At 48.2% G+C, this 22,648-nt stretch overlaps 2 protein-coding genes and 1 long non-coding RNA gene across 6 annotated transcripts; 1 reads left to right on the forward strand and 2 right to left on the reverse strand.

Moving 5' to 3' along the window:
- Positions 1–507: 507 nt before the first annotated feature.
- GALM (galactose mutarotase) lies at positions 508–21,093 on the forward strand. Of its 4 annotated transcripts, none has more exons than XM_066546401.1 (9): positions 508–1,530; positions 5,210–5,452; positions 7,372–7,526; positions 10,392–10,598; positions 11,961–12,042; positions 12,743–12,884; positions 12,977–13,151; positions 13,632–13,743; positions 16,963–17,143. In XM_066546401.1, the coding sequence occupies exons 2-8, from the start codon at positions 5,422–5,424 to the stop codon at positions 13,707–13,709; spliced, it is 870 nt and encodes a 289-aa protein (XP_066402498.1). In that variant the 5' UTR covers positions 508–1,530; positions 5,210–5,421; the 3' UTR covers positions 13,710–13,743; positions 16,963–17,143. The 4 variants fall into 4 exon arrangements, with proteins under 4 accessions (XP_066402498.1, XP_066402497.1, XP_066402496.1 ...); XM_066546400.1 differs by lacking the exon at positions 508–1,530 and adding an exon at positions 3,114–3,491; XM_066546399.1 differs by lacking the exons at positions 508–1,530; positions 5,210–5,452; positions 16,963–17,143 and adding exons at positions 6,485–6,883; positions 20,591–21,093.
- Positions 3,737–6,244, reverse strand: LOC136554444 (uncharacterized). Its single transcript, XR_010783332.1, has 2 exons — positions 4,773–6,244; positions 3,737–4,590 (listed from the first exon to the last, which is right to left on the reverse strand). It is a non-coding gene; the product is annotated as an uncharacterized lncRNA (long non-coding RNA).
- On the reverse strand, positions 15,674–22,624 carry LOC136554442 (serine/arginine-rich splicing factor 7). The gene is made up of 9 exons (XM_066546402.1): positions 22,556–22,624; positions 22,039–22,219; positions 21,731–21,907; positions 20,768–20,842; positions 20,576–20,677; positions 20,160–20,213; positions 18,524–18,568; positions 17,921–17,956; positions 15,674–17,000 (listed from the first exon to the last, which is right to left on the reverse strand). Exons 1-9 carry the CDS (start codon positions 22,581–22,583, stop codon positions 16,946–16,948), a joined length of 753 nt encoding a protein of 250 aa, XP_066402499.1. The 5' UTR covers positions 22,584–22,624; the 3' UTR covers positions 15,674–16,945.
- Between the last annotated feature and the right edge of the window lie 24 nt (positions 22,625–22,648).

Genomic DNA, 22,648 nt, shown 5'->3' on the forward strand with positions numbered 1-22,648 from the left:
TTTTCACACTCCAGGAGCATTTAGGCATTGTCCAGCTGTTGCTACACTTTTAGACAGGCTACCTGCCAAAGATAAGTCATTTTAAAGATAGATGAGACAGCAAACTTTTGAGATTTTTTTTTTCATCTTTTGCTGTCTTTGCTGGAGAAGAGTTGCTGCTGAGAAGAAATGCTTATTATGCCAGCAAGAATACTTGTCTAGCACAAACAGTTTCTCCAGTAGAGAAAAGTTTTTGCAGCCTCCGTGAATTTTTAACGTGGCTACAGCTTTTGCTCTTAATATAACAAGGCTTCCTGAAGTATATGTTCTAAGTCACTAGCAGCTCATTGCAAATGCCAAATATAAAATAATTAATAAAAAAATTTACTCCCAAATTAAAGAAAAATGTAATGGTCCAGAAATACTCTCATTAATCATTCTGTAGGCCAGTAGAAATCAAAAGTCATGAATTAGCCCTGTCCTGTTCCTCCCCTAAGCCACAGCTTAAAAGTCAGGAGTCATATTTTTGTGGTTAAATAATTCTGAATTATTTTGTTCACTTTGTGGTAACTTGAGTCTGTATCTCATAGTTGGATCATGTTTTCAATTGTGATTTGAAGTCCCCACAACAGCTGCAGATTTCCTGTTTAAGGAAAGCCAAGATTCTCCTGCACCTGACCCATTGTGGGTAAAGAAATGAATTTTGTTACTTTGCTAAAAGTGCAGGTGTTGGCTGCTGTGAATACAGGTGGTATGTTTCAAAGACAAACAATAATCTACAGAATCAAGCAATACACTGGACTGATTGTGAAATTTTATCTTCACGTGCTTTTGAATTACTTTTTTGTTTCCTAAAGCATTTTGCCAGATAAATACTCTCTTTCCCCCCTTTGCATTAAGATTTTGCATCTTAAATATTTTTTCTACTGCTGTGCTTCAGGAAAAATTTAAGTTCTTGTATGCCACAATCCACCAGGACTAAAGATGAAGCTAAAATTTCTGATACAAAAGCAGAAAACAGCCCAAGAGGTTTATGAAAAGGCCATAGGAAACCCAGCTTTAGTTGCAGCAGTATTATTAAATTCAAGCCTCAAACAGAAGAAACAGGTGGGCATAGCAAAGGGTCCTTTATCCAGCATTACCTGGGGAGAGTGAGGATGCTTGTGTAGCTCCCTGCTGCTTGAGCTCTTTTGGTACAGCACTGTGCTTCAGCTGCAGAGCTGTGCAGGCACAAACCTGGGTGTATGCTCTGCCTAAATTGGGGAGGGGGTGGGGGGCAGATCTGCACATCTACACGTGGGAAGCAAGTTATCACCTGCAGCCTGCAAGACAAGCACATCCCCCTCACACATGAAGGCCCAGTTTTGCCCTGTGGTTTCCCCAAACACCCCCCTCCCTGCATCTCTGTGTAGCTGTTGCTCAAACAGGAACTGTTTTGCCTTCACAGCCTTTTGCAGATGATGCTTTAATCTCCCTTTGGCATCTCCCTGCCAGTTGCCAATGCAGCCATGTGCACATCTGAGAGCAAATTTTCTAGGACAGCACTGGGAGGTAAAATGCTTTCCCTATTTGTTTTCTTTCTGCTTTCATCCTAGCTCCTCCTGCTCCCTTCTCTGACCCCTTTTTATACCCTCCCCACCTTTTGCTGGCCTCTGACTGCAAAAGCAAACTGGTACTTGTTGCTGGTGCTAGGACCCTTATATAGGTCAGCCCCTGTGAGTCAAGAGTCTGAGCTGCAGTCAGCCTGCAGCTGCTCCATGATGCAGGAGGGTTATTGGGCTTACCACTTCTTGTGCCACTTGCCCCTGCCTCTCTTCTGCTTCCTTGGCAGATCCAGAAGGGCCATGCTGTGCCAGCCCACCTGGCTGCAAGCTGCACAGAAATCCCTGGTTTGTCAGTCTGGGAGCCCAAAGCAACTGAAAGACCTTTCCAGAGCCACAAGCATGGGGCTTGTCCTACTGCTGGGAAATGCTTCTGCACAGTGTCCTTTCAAGCAGACATCCAGAGGTGCAGTTTAAAATATCACTTGGAAATGCTCTGTGCCTGCAGATGGAAGGGAGGAGGTGGCATCTGCCAGCTGCTGGGTTGCCCTGAAAGGCTGTTTTGTCCACTGTGAGACCCCCTTGCCCTCTCCAGAGATTCAGGTCCATACAAGAGTTGCCTCACCAGAGAGAAAAAGGTTGAATGATGCAGAGCTGCCCTCCTTGTCACGTTCCTTCTTGGCTTGCTTAGGCATTTTTGAAACTCCTCTGAGCCCCCCACACAGTGTTTTGTAGGGTCCTTAGCACTGAAAATCAGTCTCAGCATGAGCCTCAGCCCCTCTCCTATCAGCTTTCAGTAACAATAAATTGAAAGCAAATCCAAATCTTTGCCCCATCAGAAACCGCAGCTGCAAAGCTGTCCTATTGTTTCATAAGCTACTTTTATTTTTGAGCCTTCAGACCTGTGGCACATTCTCTGCAAAGGTTAAATTCAAAATTTGCTGCACAAGCATAGTGAGGAAAGTCTGTTTCTCAGCATACTTGTGAGTCCCCAACCCCCTCCAAAACAAAATGGAAGTGTCTCTGGTTCAAGGCAGCCTACATGGCAGCGAGCTGCAGGAGCTCTAAGCTATTATTTTAGTTCCCAAGAAAAGTAATTACTATAGCAACCAACAAATCCGAATGGCTCTTTGGCTGCTGCTGAGACACAAACAACTTGCACACAAAGGCACATCAGAAACATGCTGTGTAAAATGTTCTCGAGTAGCTCTGTGTTTTCCAGAGCTCTATAAAGTGTGTGTAACAGGCTTCTGAGAAATGACTGCCAAAACAACAGCGAGCAATTGTGCCGTGCCACAATCCCAAAATAACCTAATCAATGGCTCAGTATATTTGCCCCTGAAGAGATGAAGCAAAAAAAAAGCAGAGGCTCCATTTTAAGCCTGTGTGCCGGGAAGTTCCTAGCAGAGCTGAAGATACATTCAACAAACAGACAATAAAATGGTGGGGGAACGTCTCTGCTTTTGTTCTGCCCGCTGATTGCTGATTCCAATTCCCTGCAGGCTTCACGTGCCGGCTCATCCCCTTGGGCTTCTACAGAGAATATTGGAAAAGGGATTTAATTACAGCCTTGTAATGCTGGAGGGTGTGAGAAGCAATGTCTGTGTTCCTTTCTGTGTCTGTGCAGCAACCAGCCCCCACAGATCACATCTCCAGCTGCAGTGCTGGGCACAGCACTGCTGCTCTTACTGAACAAGGAAGTTTCTTGAGCAACAGCAAGCTGTAACCATTGGCATTGCTTAAGTATTACAGCGTTTGGAGTGTCTCTGTCACATTCAAATCAAAAATGCCACTGGTGTGATAACAGCTTAAGAGCTCCTGGCCTCTGCCTGCAAAGCTGCGCCACTTCATGGTGCTGAGACAAACACCGTGGGTTCCCCAAAACAAGAGATCTGGTCCAAAAAACCTGGGCCAGGAGTATTGTCAAAGTTTCCTCACAGGACACACACGCTATCACCTGTCTCGAGGATGGTGAGTGGCATTAACATCCTTCTCCTCTTCCCTTGCAGAAGGCAGCTGTGATGAAAATGGAGGTTATGGGTCTGGGTAACTCAGAACAGAGTTGGATCCTATAAGTGAGCACAGCACATCAGAAACCTGAATTGCCCTTTAAAATTATTTTCTTAATCAGTTGAGTCCTCAAATCTTGCTCTGTGTCCAGAATGAACTGAAAATCACAGCTGGATTTAACATAAAGACAAAACGAAGGAAGGAAATGTAGTGATGTAATTTATTACGGAAGTGCCTGATGATCAAATAAAAAGAGATCTCATAGAGACAGAGTTTTGGTTGACTGTAGCCTTTTAAGCAAAGTTACTTTATTTTGGATTAAAGAAAATCATGGGGGGAAAAAGCAAGTATTTTGAAAAATATATTGAAAAAATAAAGTATTCCTACAAAAATAGCATAAGCATGTATAATATCCAATGCTTCACTTCTGTTATGCAAAATGGTAGCTGCCCTGCAGGCACCTGGAATTTCCAGGCTCCTGGTCCCAGGTAAATAAATTCTCCTCTGTAATTTTTCTCATAACAACTTTATTTTGTGATAGGAGTGGACTGTATGTTAAATGGCTCCCTAAAAAAAAATTAAAAAAATAAAAAAACAAACAAAAAAAACCCAAAACAAACAACAAAAATAACAAATTTCCTTTTCACAGTGTGCCTTTTTACGAGCTTTGTGGTGGGGGAAAGACAGGATCACTCACAGGCTGACTTCCCAGCTTGCCTCTTGCACTAAACAGAAATATCTTGCCTGGTGTAGAGGAGCTGGGAGCAGTGGGACCAGGCACATAACCTATACCTGCTGTGATAGAGCAGATAAATCCTTGTTCCTCACCAGCATTTTGCATTTTGGCTTGGGAAAGGCTGCTGCATTTCCAAGTGTGAGAGAGGGCAGACAAGGACTAGAGAGCTGATGCACTACCCCGCTGTTTGTGCAGAGCTGCAAGGCAGAGAAGTGAAACCAAAGTCTGAGAGATGAATAGCAAGCTCTTCTGAGCACTCCCTGGCTGTGGAAGTGCCCTGCTGCTAATGCCAGGTGTGTTCAGGCCCAGTACTGCAGTTTTCTTCTGGAATGAAAGAGGAGAAAATGAAAGGAGCTTGCATTTGACCATCAGTCTAAGCAAAACTCAGTGTCACAGTGAAGAAGGCCCCAAAACCCCACTTTTTTAAAAGTAGGAATGACTAAAAAGAAAATCCATTGTGGTGAGATGCTGAACACGACTTGTATCCTGCCCTCCCCCTTGCTCACCTCCCCCAGTCACCAGCAGCAGAGGGGCAGGATGAATGTGAAGGTCAGCCAGGAGAAATCCTCAAAGTCATGGAGCAGGATTCTTGGAATACCTTGCTCAGATCCTAAAGCTGACATTGCTCCTTACTGTTCTCTGCAGGATTCAGGCTTGTGCAAGGTGGTTTCAAGTCTATCTGCCAGCTTGAAAATTGTGTGGTTGGTTCATGAACAGATTGGTCTCTGGTATTTCTTTTGCAAGCACACAACCTTAGATGGTCACTGGGGCTCGAGTGGTCTTGTATCTGTGAAGGGAGGTGAGAAAATCAGTGTTCATGACTGTTACATCAGACAAAGAGGTGGATCTGGAACTTTTCTGGTGTGAATCAGAGAAGTAAATCAAAATGGCACCTCCTCTTGTGTTAAAACCCCCACAGCTTAATGAAATCTTATCTTTACAGAGCAGAAATGCTTCCTGTGTCTGGAGAAGTACATTAAGAGAGAGGTGTTGAGGGAGCTGAAGTGCTAAGGAGTGAACTTCTGGAAATGCTCTGCACATGAAAACACTCCATGAATCAGTTATAAATGAGACTGACCTCTCATCCATCCATCCATCCATCCATCTGGAGCATTCCTCGCTTCAAAATTTGGGCTACTCCCTAACCTGTCTCATATGGGAGGTGCTATTGATGAGCAGAAAAAAGGTATGTTTGCTTCAAATGTTTGTGGATAGAGAGCACAGGTTGTGAAGGTGCAGAAGGAAACACAGGAACTGCCTTTGCTAACAAAGAAATGCAGATTTCCATACCATCTCTGCCCAGCCCCACATGGGAGGTTTGGTTTCTGTGTTCGCTTGGAATTCGTAGTCGGTCTTGTCAAAAGATGATGGCTGTGTTGGAAATAATTATTTAGCAAACTCTGGTTGGCTGATTAAGTTTTTTTGGTGGAAGTTATTGGTTCTTTGAACAAATTTTGAAAATGGGCCCTCATGGAAATACAACCATACCAAATTGCAGTGAGCAATTTGACCACTAGAGAGGTCAAAAATGTGCACATACATCACTTCAATGTTGCTTGGGTTTTCCCTTGTGGACTGAAAATACCTGCAAAGACAGGCAGAAGTTGGCATTTCAGAAGATGATGATTTTTAATGGAGTCTGGGTCAAAGCCACAGCTTTGATAATAACAGCACCCTGGCCAGCAAATGTCCTGAGCCTGATTTCCAGCACCATGAGCAGGTGCTGTCTTGTGTCTCTTATGGAGGGGCTAAGGGAGGGCACAAGGGGAGGAAACAGCATTTTATCGTGCCACTCTTTGCACGGGCCGTGAAAGCCGTGCCGGTGTGATGCAAGTGGGTGAGAGAAGCTGCTGGAGGAAATGCTCCGGCCCCCGAATTTGCGAGGTGGCGGCTGGGCTGCCCGGCCTGGCGGCGCCCGCAGCCTCGCTCCCTCCCCTCGGCATCCTTCCCGCTGCCCCTCGGCATCCTTCCCGCTGCCCCTCGGCATCCGTCCCGCTGCCCCCGGCACCCTTCCCGCTGCCCCTCGGCATCCTTCCCGCTGCCCCTGGCACCCTTCCCGCTGCCCCTCGGCATCCTTCCCGCTGCCCCTGGCACCCTTCCCGCTGCCCCTCGGCATCCTTCCCGCTGCCTCTCGGCATCCTTCCCGCTGCCCTCGGCATCCTTCCCTCTGCCCCCGGCCCCGTCCCGCCGGCCGCTGCCCCGCGGTGACCGACGTTGAACTGTCACAACTGTTCCGCGCTCCGCTCCGCCGGACACGGCACGGCTCCGCCCCGCACGGGAAGCGAACAAGGATTGTTCTGGCTGCCCTTTGGAGCTGGGAGTGCTCCTCTCCCGCCGCCATTGCTTCTTCGTCCTGAGCGTCCTTCCCGAGCGGGGTTGCGGCTCCCGCCGGAGGTGCCGGTGGCCGGCTTTTAGGGAGCGATGACGACGGTGCGGAGAGAGGCTTTCGGGCGGATGCCCCCGGAGGAGGGAGGCGGAGAGGTGGAGAAGTTCGTCCTACAGTCGGACAGCGTGAGAGTGGAGATCCTGTCTTTTGGGTGCATCATCACCACTCTGGAGACAAAAGACAGGGATGGGAAGTTTTCAGATATTGTCCTAGGATTTGACACTTTAGAAGGTGGGTCTTAATACGTTTCTTTGAAAAAAAAAATTAAAAACCCACAATCAGGCAGTTTAACCAGCACTTACTGGTTTATTGCCACACTGCCTGACCTGCTTGTAAGGCGCCCCCCCCTCCAATCATGGGCTGAAGAGATACAGTTTCTGGTGCCTCTCCTGGGCTCTGTGGTGGACGTCGAACAGGGACACTGATGGCAGTGTTCCATTCTGTTGGGGCAGCTCTGAGTCATTCCTTAACTGGCAGTGACAGAGGCCTTTTCTTCAAATCTGCAAAGAATACAAAATCACATCAGGCTGTGTTAATCAAAGATGCTCACGACTAATGAGCTGTGTGTCCTGTGAAACGCTGGGACTGCAGTCACCTATTTAGTGCTGGAGAGAAGCAGAGAGGGACACTTTGGGTCCATAAGCAGGATGGGCAGGTCCTGGAGACCGCCCATCCCATTCCAGTGGTTCTATTTAACTGTGTGCTGTTTCTCTGGCCAGGTTACACGGGGAAGCACCCGTTCTTTGGTACTGTCGTGGGCCGCGTTGCCAACAGGATTGCAAACGGGAAGTTCAGCGTGGACGGGAAGGAGTATCAGCTGTTCATCAACAACGGGCCCAACAGCCTGCATGGGGGAGCCAAGGGATTTGACAAGGTGAAAATCCCAGTGTCCTGTCAGCATACAACCTGTGGGGCCGTGGCAAGAGTGTGTGATGTCTGCACCCCTGAACTCTGTAGCATTTTCTGGTGGTTACTGAGTTGATCAGGTTACTGAGTTAATCAGCTCAGGAAGTGCTGTGAGTGCAGAAACAGGGGGAAGTGAGACAGATCCTGCAAGCTGCTGGGTTGGCTTGTCTTTGCCTGAGTTTTCAGGACTCACTTATGTCATCCTTGGATGCTGAGCAGAGGGTTGCTGTGCTTCCTCTGTGTGACTGCAGCCCTGAGCCTCATGAGCCCCTGAGTTCTGACAGGGTTGTTCTGGGCAAGGTGCTGCTTCTGCACAGCCTAGGCTGGGACATAACAGTGGCTGGGACCTACCCTCAGGAGCAATGGAGGCTCCCCAGGCACCAGCTGCACCACCTGGAGTGCATCATGGAGTTGTGCAAGTGCCCAAAGAAAGTGTTCTGGGGAACAGTGGTCTGTCCATGCAGACTCATTTCCACCTGCAGTTTCTTGGCTGTTACCTGCCCATAGCTCCTCCCAGAGTCAGAAGGACATGAGTTTGCAGAAACTTATCATTGTTGCTTGCCTGTGACAGCACTCCCAAGTAAGGTGAGAGCAGGGTGGTGCTGCAGGTTCAGTCATTGCACTGCCCCCTTTGGTGCCTCTTTCATCCTGCAATATGTCGCCCAGGCTCTCATTCTGACTCACAGCAGAGGGGGATTAGATCAGGCCTGCAAAATGCCCCAGGATCCAGGATCACTGTCTCTCCTTCCCAGCCCTCCCCTATGACCTCCTGTGATGAAACAACTTTTCCCTGGCCCCAGGGCACTCAGCTTTTTCTCTGTCCTCCCAAGAGCTGCTGCTCAAGTCAGGTATTTGTGTACAGATGGTAAGAGCAGTGGAGGATCTCTTCTCTTGAAAGCCTTGCTGATATCCCTGCTCCATTGCAGAGCAGGCTCAGAAGTTTCTGCTTTCCTGAAGCCTTGGGTTTTGTTGGATCAAATGCATTTGTAACCAGCAAGTAGCTGATCCACCATTTCCCCCAAAGAGCACATGAATGTGCTGGTGCAACTGCTTTCATGGGTTTAATGGGATTTTTTTTTTTTGTGAAAGGAATCCAGGCTGATGAGAAAAAAGTCAGGGTGCCTGAAAAAAAAAATCACAGTGTGAACTGGCATCAGGTTGGGATGAAATGCTCCTCAGCAGCCTTAGAAAAAAGGGAGTACTGGGAATAGCTTGGCTGTTGTACCCCCAAAGAAGACAGTTTGGTTGGTTTAAAGTTCCTTTATACAGCCTGACACCTGTGATCTGCAGCTGAAAGCATGCATTTCCTCACACCCAGGGCTTCCAGGCTGTCTTCTGCAGGCAGGGGATGCGGTCTCTGCTTCTTCACTTTGCTTGCTTGCTGAAGTCTCACCAGCTTGCTGGGGACAAGGTAGTGACATCTCCCAGCTGGAGCTTTGTGTCCTCTGGTCCACAGGGCATGCTTGGACACCTGCCCAAGACCCTCTCCAGCCAGGAAACAGTCACTGTTCAGAGACAGTGAGCCCTAACTGGTCTACCCTAACAAAGACCACATACTGGCATTTGGCTGTGATTATCTTGGTCATCTTCTGAGCTTTTCCTGATTTTGCAGACATCAGTGCTGCGGTCAGCGTGTCGTCTGATGAGAGCATCTTGCAGCTGCACTTACAGGGCTGCAGTGTGTGACCACACTGCTGGGGGATTTTTGAAAATAACTCTCTTATCTTAGAAAAAAAATAGCGATACCTGTACATTTCCTGGACTTTAATAGCTTTTTTTTCAAAGGACTTAAATAGAAACTCGTACTTAAAACCCGCAGCATCCTTACTGTAGCCATGGGAGCTGCAGTCAAACTGCACGCTGAGTAGGAGGGCCTACTCTGCAGCCAGGTGTTATTTGTCACCCTCAGATTCTGTGTTTGGTGAAAATGCTGGCTTTTGACCATGCCTCCATATTGGTGATCTCTGTGTAGGACACGAGAGGGATCAACTCAACAGCATTGAGCTGGCCCCTGTTCCTTAATCTGTCCACTGTTCCTTAATCTGTCCACAGTAACTATTCCTCAGGGAAATGTGAAGGTTCAGAGAGCCTCTTGTTGCACATCCATCCTCCCAGCATGAGGGCCATGGCCAGGGCCAAACAGGCTGTCTGGGCAGCTGTGTACAGTGTGCTGGCTTGCTTCCCTTGCCAGCATGTTTGGCTCCAAGCTGAGCACTGGTGCTGGCTGCTGGCAAGGACAAGAACCGAAGAGGTCCCAGCTCTCTGGATGTGTCTGACAGCATATCTGGTGCTGTTTAACCCAACCCCAGCCCCTGGGCAGGAGCCCCCACTGTGTTCTTACACTGTCCTAGTGCCAGTGCTGGGTGGCAGCTTGTTGAAGTGTTGTTGCATATGAGAAAATCCGTGGAAAGGGAGATAAGTCCAGCTGCAGGGCAAAAATCAAACATGTGGACTCTGAGGCATGGCATAACACAGGCTGGAACAGACCCCCTCAGACTGCCAAATTTCCTCCTTTGTTTGGCTGCTCCGTGGAAAGCTTGTTCCCTGCTGGTGGTCCTGGCTGACCAAGTGCTTGTGTTTTATTTGGAAAGGTAATTGAAAAAAGCCTTTGTTTCAGTGGAACATCCCTTGTGTGCCTTTTGTCCCTGTTTTTAGCCCATCCTGGGGCAGGAGGGAAGGGCACTGTGCTCCCATTCCTGTCCCACCAAGGCCATCCTGGGGCAGGAGGGAAGGGCACTGTGCTCCCATTCCTGTCCCACCAAGGCCATCCTGAGGCAGGAGGGAAGGGCACTGTGCTCCCATTCCTGTCCCACCAAGGCCATGCTCCATGCAGGTTCTCTGGAGCGCCGAGGTGCTCCCGAATGGCGTCCGCTTCTTCCGGCTCAGCCCCGACGGTGAGGAAGGCTACCCTGGTGACCTGAAAGTCTGGGTCACCTACACCCTTAGTGGCAGGGAGCTAGCCATCAACTACCAGGCCCAGACCAGCAAGACAACCCCCATCAGCCTGACAAACCACTCCTACTTCAACCTGGCAGGGCAGGTAAGTGTGGGGAGATGGGCCCCATGGAGACACACTGTGCACAGGAAGACAGCCTGGGGACCCATGGGATGGTCATAGGCACCAACGTGCTGGTCTGGGGACACATCATGGTTTTGGGGACACAGCAATGAAGGTTCTCTCTGTGCATCATGGGCTGCATGCAGGAACAGGACTGAATCATGTGGATCTCAGCTGAGGACACATTGTCTCAGGGCTTCTTGAACAGAGACATCCAGCTGAGCATGTTGGTTCTCCTTTTGTGTGTAACTGGGGAATTTTGCTCTCTCCTTGTCTCTTGGGAAGACTAAGGAGGAGGTGCTGAGCTGGCATGCCCTAGTGGTGGCCTGGCATTTCTTAGTTGTATTCTGTTGGCATTTCTGAGAGGGTGATGCAGGTTGAAATCAGGGCCTGGAGTGGCAGTACCAAAATACCCAGGTCAACATGGGCAGAAGAAACATCACAGAGAGGGGGTGTGAGGTAGCCAGGATTGCGGACTAGCAAGGTTGCAGCAGCAGGATGCAGAGAGCTCCCACACACCTGTACAGGGTCATGTCAACCATGCAAGTGAATTGCAGCTGTGTTTTAATCTCACAGTTTATAACTGGGCTTGGAGGAAAAGGATCTGAGAAATAAAGTGTTGCTGGGCAGAGCCATAGGATAATACAGTGCAGTCACACTTGGGTGTGAGATAAAGGCTCTTAAAAGTGTTTGTGAGACACAACTCAGCCCCTCTGAGCAGGAGCCATGCCCAGGCTGCTGCCCTGAGAATGGCTGTGCAGTTGTTGGTGCTGGTGCTCCCAGGGGTGCAGTAATACCAACACTTGCAGTGTGCAACTCAGGCGTGTTCCACAGGAACAGGAGACCTTTGGGCATGAAATTGCTGCTCAGATTACATGGTGACCTGAAGGCTCAGCTTTGAGCCTGCTCCCCTTCCAGCCCAGCAGGTTCCTTGCCAGCATTCCTGAGGCTGTGGAAGAGGAGGAGCACACCCCTGCAGCAATGCAGATGAGACAGGAGTATGGGCTGCATTACCCCCTTGCTTGCTTCCTTCCCCTTCTCCCTGCTGCTGTGTGCTCAGTACCCAGCATGTTTTGGCTAGTCAGTCTGCAAGGTGGTAGCCCTCAGTGAGGTACAAGTACAGATTGATGGCCTCATCCCTGTGGCATTTACAGCTCCTAGGGCCCATGAAGGTTTTTGCCCAGGCTAGTACCTTTGTCCTGTGCCCAAGATCAAGATGGAATGAAGGCCAGGAGGTGCTCCAGGCACTACCAGATCAGCTGGGGCACCACTGTGGACTATCACTTCACAACTGTTCTTAGGGCTGCTTGAACAGGAATCCCAGCATTTCCCATCCTCCTGCAGGGCTCCCGGGATGTCTATGACCATGAGATCTCCATTGAAGCAGATTCCTACCTGCCTGTGGATGACGCCCAGATCCCTACTGGTAGGTGGTGCTGCACTTGTGGCACCAGGTGGAGGTGATCTTTCTGAGCAATGTTGGTGGGTGTGGGGAGCAGCACTGCCTGGCAAGGGGGACACACCAGCAGCCAGGGGACCCCAGGCACAGCAGGGCCCTCACCTTTGGGTGCAGTGCCACTGCACATGTGCCCCACTTCTCCCTGCTGCTTTCACCACGGAGCTGTTTCACATCTTAGTTGTGGCCAGCTTGCTACCCCTGCCTTTTGCAGTTCCTTCTTGTGTGGGTAGTCTTAGTCTTGGGGTGAAAATAAGATTTGTGCAATTGTTAAAGACAGACTCCTTGTGTGCAATACCTGCTGTATTTTATATAAATGCCTGAATTGGAACATTTTCATTTTTTTTTCAAGGCACTTATTCTGCCCTCCATGCAAAACCCCTCACCTTTGGGTTGGGATGACTGTTTTGCAGTGGGCTTAGTATGTCCTGGGGTTGTTTGTGCTGCTTTATCACAGGACACTGTATGCCCATAGCAGTCTTAACAAGGACAAGGGAGAAAATGCTGTGTTTGTACATAAACAAACTTTCATGCGTTTTCTTGCTCCTTGTCTGTGCTTTGTCCCTGCTAAGTACAGCAGTGTCTCCAGGAGCTGCAAGCTATGCTGGGGGACAAATAGGCTTTGCTGGCATGTGGCTGAGTGGCTGAGCCTGCTGTTCCCCTTGCTTAGGGGAGGTGGCCGCTGTGCAGGGCACTGGATTTGATCTCCGGCAGCCTGTGGAGCTGGGCAAGCACTTGCAGAAGTTTCACCTGAATGGCTTTGACCACAATTTCTGCCTGCATCAGGGGCAGGATCGACGCCTTGTGGCCAGGTAGGTTGGACCTTGGCAGGAGTCCCCAACCCTGGAGCCAGGGAGTGCCCATTCAGCCAGTCCTGTGTCATCCTCCACTGGCATCTCCGCAGGGTTTTCCACCCGCCCACCGGCAGGACCATGGAGGTTCACACCACCCAGCCTGGTATCCAGTTTTACACTGGGAACTTCCTGGATGGCTCCCTGAAGGGCAAAGGTGCTGCCACATACCCCAAGCACTCGGCTTTCTGCCTGGAAACCCAGAACTGGCCCGATGCTGTTAACAAGGTGAGCTATCCATTCCCCTCCCACAGGTTACCTGGGTCCTGTGGCAGGGGACATACCCCCACCACCCTCCGTGTCTCAGGGGCCCTAAATGTAGGAACAGAGTCTGCTTGTCAAGGGAGCACTGCAGATCCCAGAAGTGAGGCAGGCACAGGTCATAGTGGCTTTAGACAGGGGTCAGTCAGTGAAGCAGGGATTGGCCTTGTGCCAGCTTCCCAAAGGTGTGGGGCCTAGAGCAGATGGCCCCACTGGGGCCTTGTCACATCCTTCATATCTGAGTCATTCCTCACGGCCTGGATTCAACCAGCCGTGGGACTCACCCACTCAGCCCACTGGCAAGTGGTGGGTGGTTACACACTGCTGCTGGAAATGGCTGGGGGGAGCTGTGGGAATATGCCTTGGGAAGAACAAAGGCATGCAGCCATGCTTGCTGGTCCCATGGAATGTGTTCAAAGTCATTGATGTGCTGCTGCTTCTCCCCAGCCTCACTTCCCCAATGCCCTGCTCCATCCGGGTGAGGAATACAACCACACCACGTGGCTTGTCTTCAACACTGCTTGAGGAGAAGGGCTGCTGACTCCCAGCACTAAGAGCGGTAAGTGCCTCCAGCAGCTGAGCCAGAAATTCTGCCAGGTGCCAAACAGAGCTTTCCAACTACCCTGGGTGAATGCATCTGATATGGGAGCCTTTATCCTCCTCTCTGTTTTTCACATGTGGTTTCTGCTGGCTTTAGCTCCTGTTGCCACCTCTGCTGCTCTCTGGTCTGTGCAAAAGTCTCACACTCTGTCCAGCCTCTCACCCTGGGCATTGGGTTTTGTTTTGCAATAAAAATGCACTGAAAACACCTTAAGGGGCATGACATCACAGCTCCAACTACAGCAGGGGAATATCTAGTAATATTCATGTGGAGCATGTGGGAAGGCTGATGCAGTTGTGGTTGTTTGTTACAACATCTGCTCCTTCCATCAAAGTGCTCTTTCCAAGTGGTGTGCAGTGCTCATGCAGGATAGCTTTAAGGAGGACAGTGTGCTGGGATTATCCCAGCTGGCTGCCATGGATGCTCTGGTTAAACTCCTATGCTCTGTCTTGGTTGCTGAAGTGGCCACACCCATTTAGTCCTGAATATACAACTGCAGGAGAAAACCCATCATCCTAACACTGTGTTTCCACATGAAATCTCCAAAATCTTTTATCAGGGAACTATGTGATGAAAACCTCCGTGTTTCTGAGGGTTCAGAAAAATTGGCACAAGCCAGGGGATGACAGGACTGTCTTATTAGGGAGCTGATAGCCCACCCCCCAGGGAAACAGGCAGACAGTCCTTGCATTAGGCACTGTGTCCCACCTTCTCCTGCCATGCTGCTGCACCCAGGGCTTGCAGCACTTCACCAAGCTTCCTCAGCTGCAGAGATGCAGGAATGCCCTTGCCCCCGGGGGAAGTGCCTGGCCACTGGGCTTGCAAATGTGGCAGCCCTGTCACAGTCAGTTCTGCCACCCTGACACCGAAAGAAGGTGGCCTGCTACTCTCCTGCCCTGCACAGGTCACATTGCCTGTGAGGGCTGGTATCCCTTGCAGAACAAAGCCCACCAACAGGGAACACCAGGTTGGAAACCAGGGGAACCCCATGTTCCCTGAGAGTGGGGTTTGCCCACCACACTGGAGACCTCAGATACACTTCCCTTGTCCCCTGCTCCCAGCCGGCCTGTGTGGGGTGTGCACATCCTGCCCAGAGGCACAGGGTCACAGCAGCACCAGTCCCACAATGCACCCCTGTGGCAGGGCATCTTTTCCAACTGCTCCCAAACACTGCGTGGAATTTGTGGTGAAATCCTTCCAAACTCAGGCCAGACCTCAATTTTGGACAGCACAGCTGCACAAAAGCACAGATGCCATCTTTGTCACTGCTCCCCCTCTGCACCTTACAAAGTGCTGGCTGTCCTTTGGAGTGGCTGCCCGCACTAGCACAGCCCCACTCCTTGCTCAGGTTCTCATGTGTGGGTTTAGAGGAACCCCAGCCCCCGCAGAGAGAGCCCAGGCTCTTCTGCTCAGTCTTCTAGTGTCTCTGGGTACTGAAAAACAGGTACCAGTAGAGCTGTCGTGTCAGTCTGCAGGTTTATTGTGGAGCAGGTTTGCCTTGAGAGTACAGAAAAGAAAAGGTGATGAAATTCCAGAGCAGGGGCGTACGTGTGCCTCTCACCAGGTACACAATGCACAACCAGTAAAATATTCCAAACACATATCACAGGCTTCAGGCATTTGGGCTAAATCACTGCAGGGTAACATTTGTGTCAGCTCTGCCACAGTGGGATTTGGTGAGTATGGCCAGAATCCGCCTGGAACACCAATGGCCATGGTGAGCCCCAGAGAGGATCCAGGCACAGTGAGGACCAGGAATAAAGGCCAGAGGATGCTGCAGCAAAACAGCACCTTCAGGATCTGGACTGTTGACTCATCCCCCAGAAAAGCTCCATGCAGTCATTAACAGGAAATCTGTTTCTTGAAAACCATGTGTTAACCCCACGTGTAACCAAATCATCTTGCAACTTTATTTAAGCTGTTGTGCTGTGGTTTACACAGTGGAAGCAAACTGCTGATAGAGTTCATTAGAAGCCCAAAGAGGCCTGGCTTTCCATTTCAGTGCTTACTTGCTGCTGAAACTGGCCTTTACTTCTGCTAGACAGCCAATCCCAGCAAGAAGATGCTTTTCACCCCTCTGCCTACCAGCTTTTTGTTCACAGTCCAACATTGTTGCCAGTCCCTTGCTGTGATCTGTGTTGAAGTGCTTTATCATGCAATTCCTTCATACAGAATGAGGACAATTTGACACATCTATACACAAATAATCACTCCTGCAGGCTGTGTATTTGCTGTAAGAAATTGGGATCATTCAACAAAGCCATCTCCAGGATAAGGGCTGCTTGACAATCATACCAGTTTCTGTGAAGCAGGTTAGAACTCCTGAAGGCAGCTGATAATCTTTAATTTTAATGATCTTCCCCTCAAAAAAGGAAAATACGCCTTGAGGTACTTTAAAGCATTTTCTTTACATCAATAGCCCAAAGAACTAAAATATGCAACAAGTGAAAAGTAGCAATTGTCAAGTTATTAATCATTCCTATTACCTTTAAAGGTTTCTGCAGATGTTATTTGTTTAGAAGATGTGTTTTGGAGGAAAGTTTATCCTTAGATTTTTGAGGCATCTGGTATCAACAGTCTAACACCAGAGATTGAGCTTTGCAGAATAAGCAGATCAGGCAGAAAAATGAATGCCCACTAAGTATCAAGAAATGAAAAGGGCATATGCAAATTTTTATCCATCTGCAGACAGAGATGGTATTTAAATTCCATTTCAAGGAGAACAGGAACTGATCCTTTCACCGAAGACCATTCAACAGTAGGTGTGAAAAGTGACTACCTTGAGAAGACACCAGCTGGGTTTAGTGATTCCCATTTTAGACATTTTTCATCCACGTTACATGGCACACAGCTAAAATTACCCAAACGTTAACAGAAGCAGCAGGGTTACTACAGAGAAGTTTTAGTTAAAAATACACATTTTATTTCAATGTGCCAATAAAAAAAGTCCCACATTTTCATATCACAGGAAGTTAATTCATACAATAAAAAGAGACCTGTGCTAGTCTATTGGTGTGACTAACTCAGAAGACCCAGATCATGCCAAATTTTAGTTTATATACTCTTCTATCTACATTCTTACATTTACAAAGACACCACAAAATCCCTTATAATAATGTAAGCAAAATAACTTTCTTCCTAAAAGATTAATTTCACAACTTTAATCCATTCTTTCAGGACTTGCACTTCGTTGAGGGCTTCCTGATGGTGAACGGCTGAAAGGAAAACAATCCACAATTAACATTTCAGTAGAAATGCTTGGGAATCACAAATACAGGAAAAAGCAACAGGAGTATACCCAGACTCTGGCTCCCTTTAAGTACTTCTTAAATAAAATAACCAGTCACTACTGACGAAAGTTAATGGGCTGATGATCTGGAGATAACACTTTTTTTCTTTACTGTTATTTTTAAAATGAGATCACTGTAAGGCCATCCTAAGGGTATTATTAATAGTGACCTCCAAAGGGGCAAGATACTTCTTCACTGTTCTGATACAGCAGCTTGTCAAAACCTATCATGGTGATCACTCAGCATTTAGGAGCACTTTTTCATGCCCTTGTGATTGTTTGACTTTAAAGTTTTAAAAATGAACTATTAAAGAATTCTAATTAGGGAAAAATGCTGCTGATTCTGTCACTCTCACATACACATTACTCTGCGCATATACACAGAGAGAGAAAACTATTTACAGACTTACTGCAAAAGAAAAAAATAATCTAACAGCAGTGAACATAACAGGCCTGATCTTCCATTCCTGACTGCTGTGGCAGGGTACTCCACTCCATCTTCCTCAATGTCAATGTAGCTTTTAATGAGACTGAAAGCTGATTTCCTACATTTATTCTATGCTTTAAGCTCATCGGTCCCTGTGCAATAAAACTGTCAGTGAACCAAAAGGAGCAGGGGAGCAGACAACAAGACACTGCTACATAACCCCGAGCATTTATCACCACATATACATATTACCATATAGAAAGCCATAACCACAACATTATTGCTGTGAAGGAGATCACAGCAAAATACCTTTCCAGTACTTTCCTACAAGCAGCAGTCAAACTCCTCAGCAGAGATCAGTGCAGACACCAAAATGCCAGCTCTATGGAGTCTATGCTATTAGTAGGAGACCAACGTACCTTCTCTTTGGAGATGCTGACCGGGACTTGGACCGGCTGCCAAAACAGAACAGCACCAATGCAGCTTCAATGTCAAATCAACTTTTATGTTTAAAAAACCCCACCTACCAGAAAGTAAATTATAGGAATCTAGCCAGGTCTTTCCAATGGTAGTTTTCAGATCAACTTTTACTCTGCCAGCGATTCTCCATTTATTTAGTGTGGAGATGCTTTTTAAGCAACTTTCTTCAGCAGACAAACGGAAAAACAAGGGGCGGTACTAAGGTGATGCTTTGAGAAAAGCAACATCACCAGACTGCTGTTTTATGAAAAGCATTAACAGAGCTCAGGTCTTTATCTGATGGATAGAAAAATGTAACAGATCTGAGTACAAAGGCACAAAAAATTAGTACTGTGTTGGAAACTACCAAGAGTTAATGAAAACCCGGAGGTAAAGAACACACCCCAAAGAGCTGCAGAGGAAATGCTGTAATTTCTGTCATATCACAAAGAGATTAGCTGGGGACCCATGTTAGGAGGATATTTTTCTAAAGGACCAGGCTCTGTTAATCATGCAAACCTAAATTTGAGATGCTACTGCAGGCTCTATGTGTGTGTGCTCACCTCTTAGCTGGCGAGCCAGACTTTGATCTGCCATGAGACCTAGACCTGCAAGAAAAAACACAGCTCAGCAGGGAAACAGAACATGCAGGTTCCCACGTTTGGGACAGCAGGATTCACACCCAGTGGATGAGCACTGTCATGCTGAGTACACAGAATCCTGCAAGTTTCCAGGGTTTTGCTGCTAAGTTTCCAAAGAAGTCTTTTTACATGGATGCTGCACATGTTGCTCTGTACTTTGGTTTGGTCCCTAGCTGATGACCAGTGTTTGCTGATGCAAGTGGGAGGAACACAGGAACAACCCAAATCCTGACCAGTATTTTCAGAGAGCTAATAAAAAGCCATGCTCTAAACTTGCAGGTTTTATTAGACTTGAGCAACATCTGCCACTGCATTTGCAGACAGCTCATTCCTAGAAGTATCTTCTCTGTGAAGTTCATCTTATATATCCACTTCAAGTATTTTTTTTAATGTTTGAACTTAATCCTTATGAAAAAAATGTGGAAAATGTCCACCTTTGAGTGAGGCTGCTGCACCACAGGAACATTAATATTGCCTGAAAGCCTCACTGAAATTTTGAGGTTCCCCAAGAAGTGTTCTACATTCCACATCCAAGGCTTCCCACAACAATTTCCAGATGTGTGTTGTGACACTGTCAAACCAGCAAATGTCATGTACTCATTTAGTTGGTCTCCCTCATGAACCCAGAGCCTGTCTCTGGATGCAATGCATTCCTTGGGCTCTTCTGTAAAGAAATAATCTTTCAATTATATAAGCACAATTCTTCTGCCACTTCTGGCTAGTTGTAGCTCTGTAACTTCCTATGCCTCAGTCACTTAATCCCTACTTACAATGCAAAGTGTCACACAACAGTCCAGAAGTGTCACTACAAGTATCCTTAACCCTGCAGAAATCCAGCATGGTACCAGAAGGAGAAAACAATGGTGCTAAAATCAAGGTGTTTTCCTCTTAGAGAGTCTTCTGACTGTAGCTGTTTCTGGCCTCATCACTGACAGTGAACAGTGGTGAGCCATGAAGCACAGGCTGCTCTTACTTACTATCAAGTGAAGTTTAAGGGAACAAATAATATCCTGTGTTCCTTCAGAATCTGACTGTTGCTTCTGTGACACGTTTATTGGTACAAAATAATTCTGACAGGTGTTTATCTCAAATCAAAATCAGCTCCTGCAGATTTACACTGATATTCAACAGAGCTGGAATTGTAGCTGTAACACTCAGGAGACCAGCAAGCCCTTCAAGACTTGCCAGGCTGCAGACAACAAAACATTAACACACCACTGGAAGGGCATCCTGCTTTCTCAGAAAAATAGTGGGAAGAATCCCAATCCTGTGTGTGCTACACAAAGAAAACGAAACTTTTGAGATTAATTCTACATTTGTTAGCTGTTGATGCAACCTGATCAAACCAGGTTTCTGATGACTATGGGGACCTAGATGTTAGTGGTGTGCAAAAGAATAAAAAGAGGAAGAACAATCTTCTGTGCTGCTTTTCAGAACTACAGACCCCTAAGTTAGTGAAGGGAAAACACATCTTTTCCCGGAAAAAAACCTTAACAGTTGTTAAGAGAGCCTAATGAGACTTCTAAGCAACTTTTGCCAACTATCTATAGTCACGTACCTGCTTCGGGGCCATGTAACAGATCTGGATCTAGATCTGGATCTTGATCTAGACCTGAAATTAAAAATTAAGATAAATTAAAAATAAATAAACTCAAGAAGCAATGACAATTACAGCACTATATAAATTAATGTCTACTTGTGAATTAAAGACATACATGATCATAGATCTACATGATCATTAGACATTTTAGCCAGAGAAATTGAATCATGGTAGACGCCACTATCTCAAGGCAAGGTCTCAAAACATTAGCACTCCTGTGAATTTAACTAGGATTATCAGAAACTTATAAAAGCATGCAGACTTCTAGAGGTCAGCATCTTTTGAAAGCTACTATCCAATACCTTTTGGAATCTAATTAAAACAAGAAAACACCAACAAAAATAAATCACACAGTAAAAATCAGCACTAATTACCTTGATCTCTTCAAGGAACCCGACCGGGACCGGCGGGGAGACACGGACCTAGACCTACGAGGAGACACGGACCTGGACCTACGATAGGAAGCTGACCTGGACCTGCAGAGAAAGCAATTCCAAGAGTTGTTCAAGTGTAGCTTTTTCTAGGCAAAAGAAGGCAACAGGAATAAAAGACAAACTCAAACACACCTCCTACCACGGCTGCGGCTGCGTGACCGGGAATACCTTCTCCCTCGGGACCTCGAGCGGGATCTAGACCGGGACCTGGGTTTAGGTTAGAAAAAACAGGTATCAGCAGACAGCTGCAGCAACCCGCACGTGTGAGGCCCTGCTGAAGTCAAAACTTTTTTCAGACAACTAAAGAACTAGCATCTGTCAGTTGGAAAAATGTCTGGGCCTACTTGTCTTGAGCATTTTTACTACCTAGAAAAATGTTAAAAGCTGAATTACATTGCAGAATTACATTAGAATAGAAAACACTGTAATGCGTATTTAAAATAAACCTTGCAAGTTTGCAGGTCGACCCTCTTTGGCCCAAGGTCTAGCAGATCTAGACGATCTAGAAGTATCTATAGGCGAGCGCTGCATCTAGGTAGGTGTTCTCTTCAATCTAACGACGATCAAACTGACAGCCCAATGAGCCAGGGTGAGGCTTGATTGACGCAAGAAGATTTTTCTAGGTGGGAATGTGGTCAATCTGGTGTTCCTCTTTCTAAACCGGAGGGGGGCCCCAATTGAAAGCCAAATTTACTGTTACGGCGGTCACCGTCTCAAATTTTCTGCCCTTAAAGAATAAGGTGAAGCTACGTGTAGATGGCTCGAGGGGATCTGGCCTCTTATGCTGATCACCTCAAGGTCTAGGAGGATCTTAAGTGTCGGATTTGCAAGGCGCCTCAGCATGAAATCTTAAGGCTCGTGACATTCTGAATCAAGGCGACTGACTCAAACGAAGAAACCTGAAAGGTTTTGACCAGGTTGATTATTAAAATAGTAACATTTGATAGAAATAGCAACAAATTGTAATATACACCTATACATTTATTCTAGCGTTAAAGTTTAAAGAAAACTGGTGTAACATTGTGTTTTTTGCTAACAAGAACTACACAAAAGCGAGCTGGCGAAGCAACGCGGCCGCCCCGACCCCGCACGTACCTGCTCCTCCTTCGCCGGCTATAGCGGTGACAGTCATAGGCATAGTGGCCTTTCTCACCACACTCGTAGCATCTGTCGTTGGGGTCGAAGGGGCGCCGGGCGGGTGGCCGATCGTAGCGGGAGCGGCGCGGCATCCCTGTGGATACTTCCACTCTGACCCTGGAGCCGCAGATCACCCTGCAACGAGTCCACGAATGGTTTGGGTTACACCTTTCAGTCCATGACAGAACTACAAAAGCACAGAAACCAGCGAGATAAACCCCGCTTCTCTCTCAGAAGCCTCGCAAACACGCGGAATGGACACGTACTTCCCGTCAAGTCCACGGACAGCATCTTCGGCATCCCGGGGATCTTCGAACTCCACGAAGGCGAACCCCGGCGGGTTCCTGGCGATCCACACGGTTCTCAGCGGTCCGTAATAGCTGAAAGCTCTCTCCAGCTCGCCTTTGCCGGCGCCCGTGCCCAGGTTGCCCACGTACACCTTGGTCTCTGCGGGGACAAGCGGACCGGGGGTCAGCGCGGGGCCGGGAGCGGGCTCGGCATCAGCCCCCGCCCCGCCCTCCCCCGGCCGCCGCCATCTTGTCCGCGCGGCCCCTTCCCGCCTTCACCGCGAGCGCCGCGCGCCCGGCCGCGCGCCCTCCCCCACGGCCGCTGACGCAAAATGGCGGCGGCGACAACAGCGGCGGCGGCCGCATCGCCTTCCTCCCCTCCCCACCGGCGCCCGCCACTCGCGAAGCTCCCCGCGGTAATCGCCTCTCTCTCAGACCCGTCTCGCCTTCCCGCCCGCGCAGCCGCCCGCCGCCCGCGGCCCCCGGGAGCTCTCACCGCCTCCATAGCGGCCGTAACGCGACATCCCGACGGCTCCGCCGCCCGCGCGCACGCGCCGCCGCACGCGCCTGCCCCCTGGCCTGCTCCCCC

The sequence above is a fragment of the Molothrus aeneus genome, chromosome 3, assembly GCF_037042795.1.
Source record: "Molothrus aeneus isolate 106 chromosome 3, BPBGC_Maene_1.0, whole genome shotgun sequence".
Classification (NCBI taxonomy): Eukaryota; Metazoa; Chordata; class Aves; order Passeriformes; family Icteridae; genus Molothrus; species Molothrus aeneus.

Bases quoted from the DNA above. Each gene is read 5' to 3' on its own strand.
- GALM (XM_066546399.1), top strand. From the start codon at position 6,688: ATGACGACGGTGCGGAGAGAGGCTTTCGGGCGGATGCCCCCGGAGGAG. The intron at 6,884-7,371 runs GTGGGTCTTAAT...TTCTCTGGCCAG, and splicing joins AGGATTTGACACTTTAGAAG to GTTACACGGGGAAGCACCCG. The intron at 12,885-12,976 runs GTAGGTTGGACC...GCATCTCCGCAG, and splicing joins GATCGACGCCTTGTGGCCAG to GGTTTTCCACCCGCCCACCG.
- LOC136554442 (XM_066546402.1), bottom strand. From the start codon at position 22,583: ATGTCGCGTTACGGCCGCTATGGAGGCG. The intron at 18,569-20,159 runs GTACGTGACTAT...TTTTTCTTGCAG, and splicing joins GTTACATGGCCCCGAAGCAG to GTCTAGGTCTCATGGCAGAT. The intron at 17,957-18,523 runs GTGAGCACACAC...CTGTTTTGGCAG, and splicing joins TCTGGCTCGCCAGCTAAGAG to CCGGTCCAAGTCCCGGTCAG.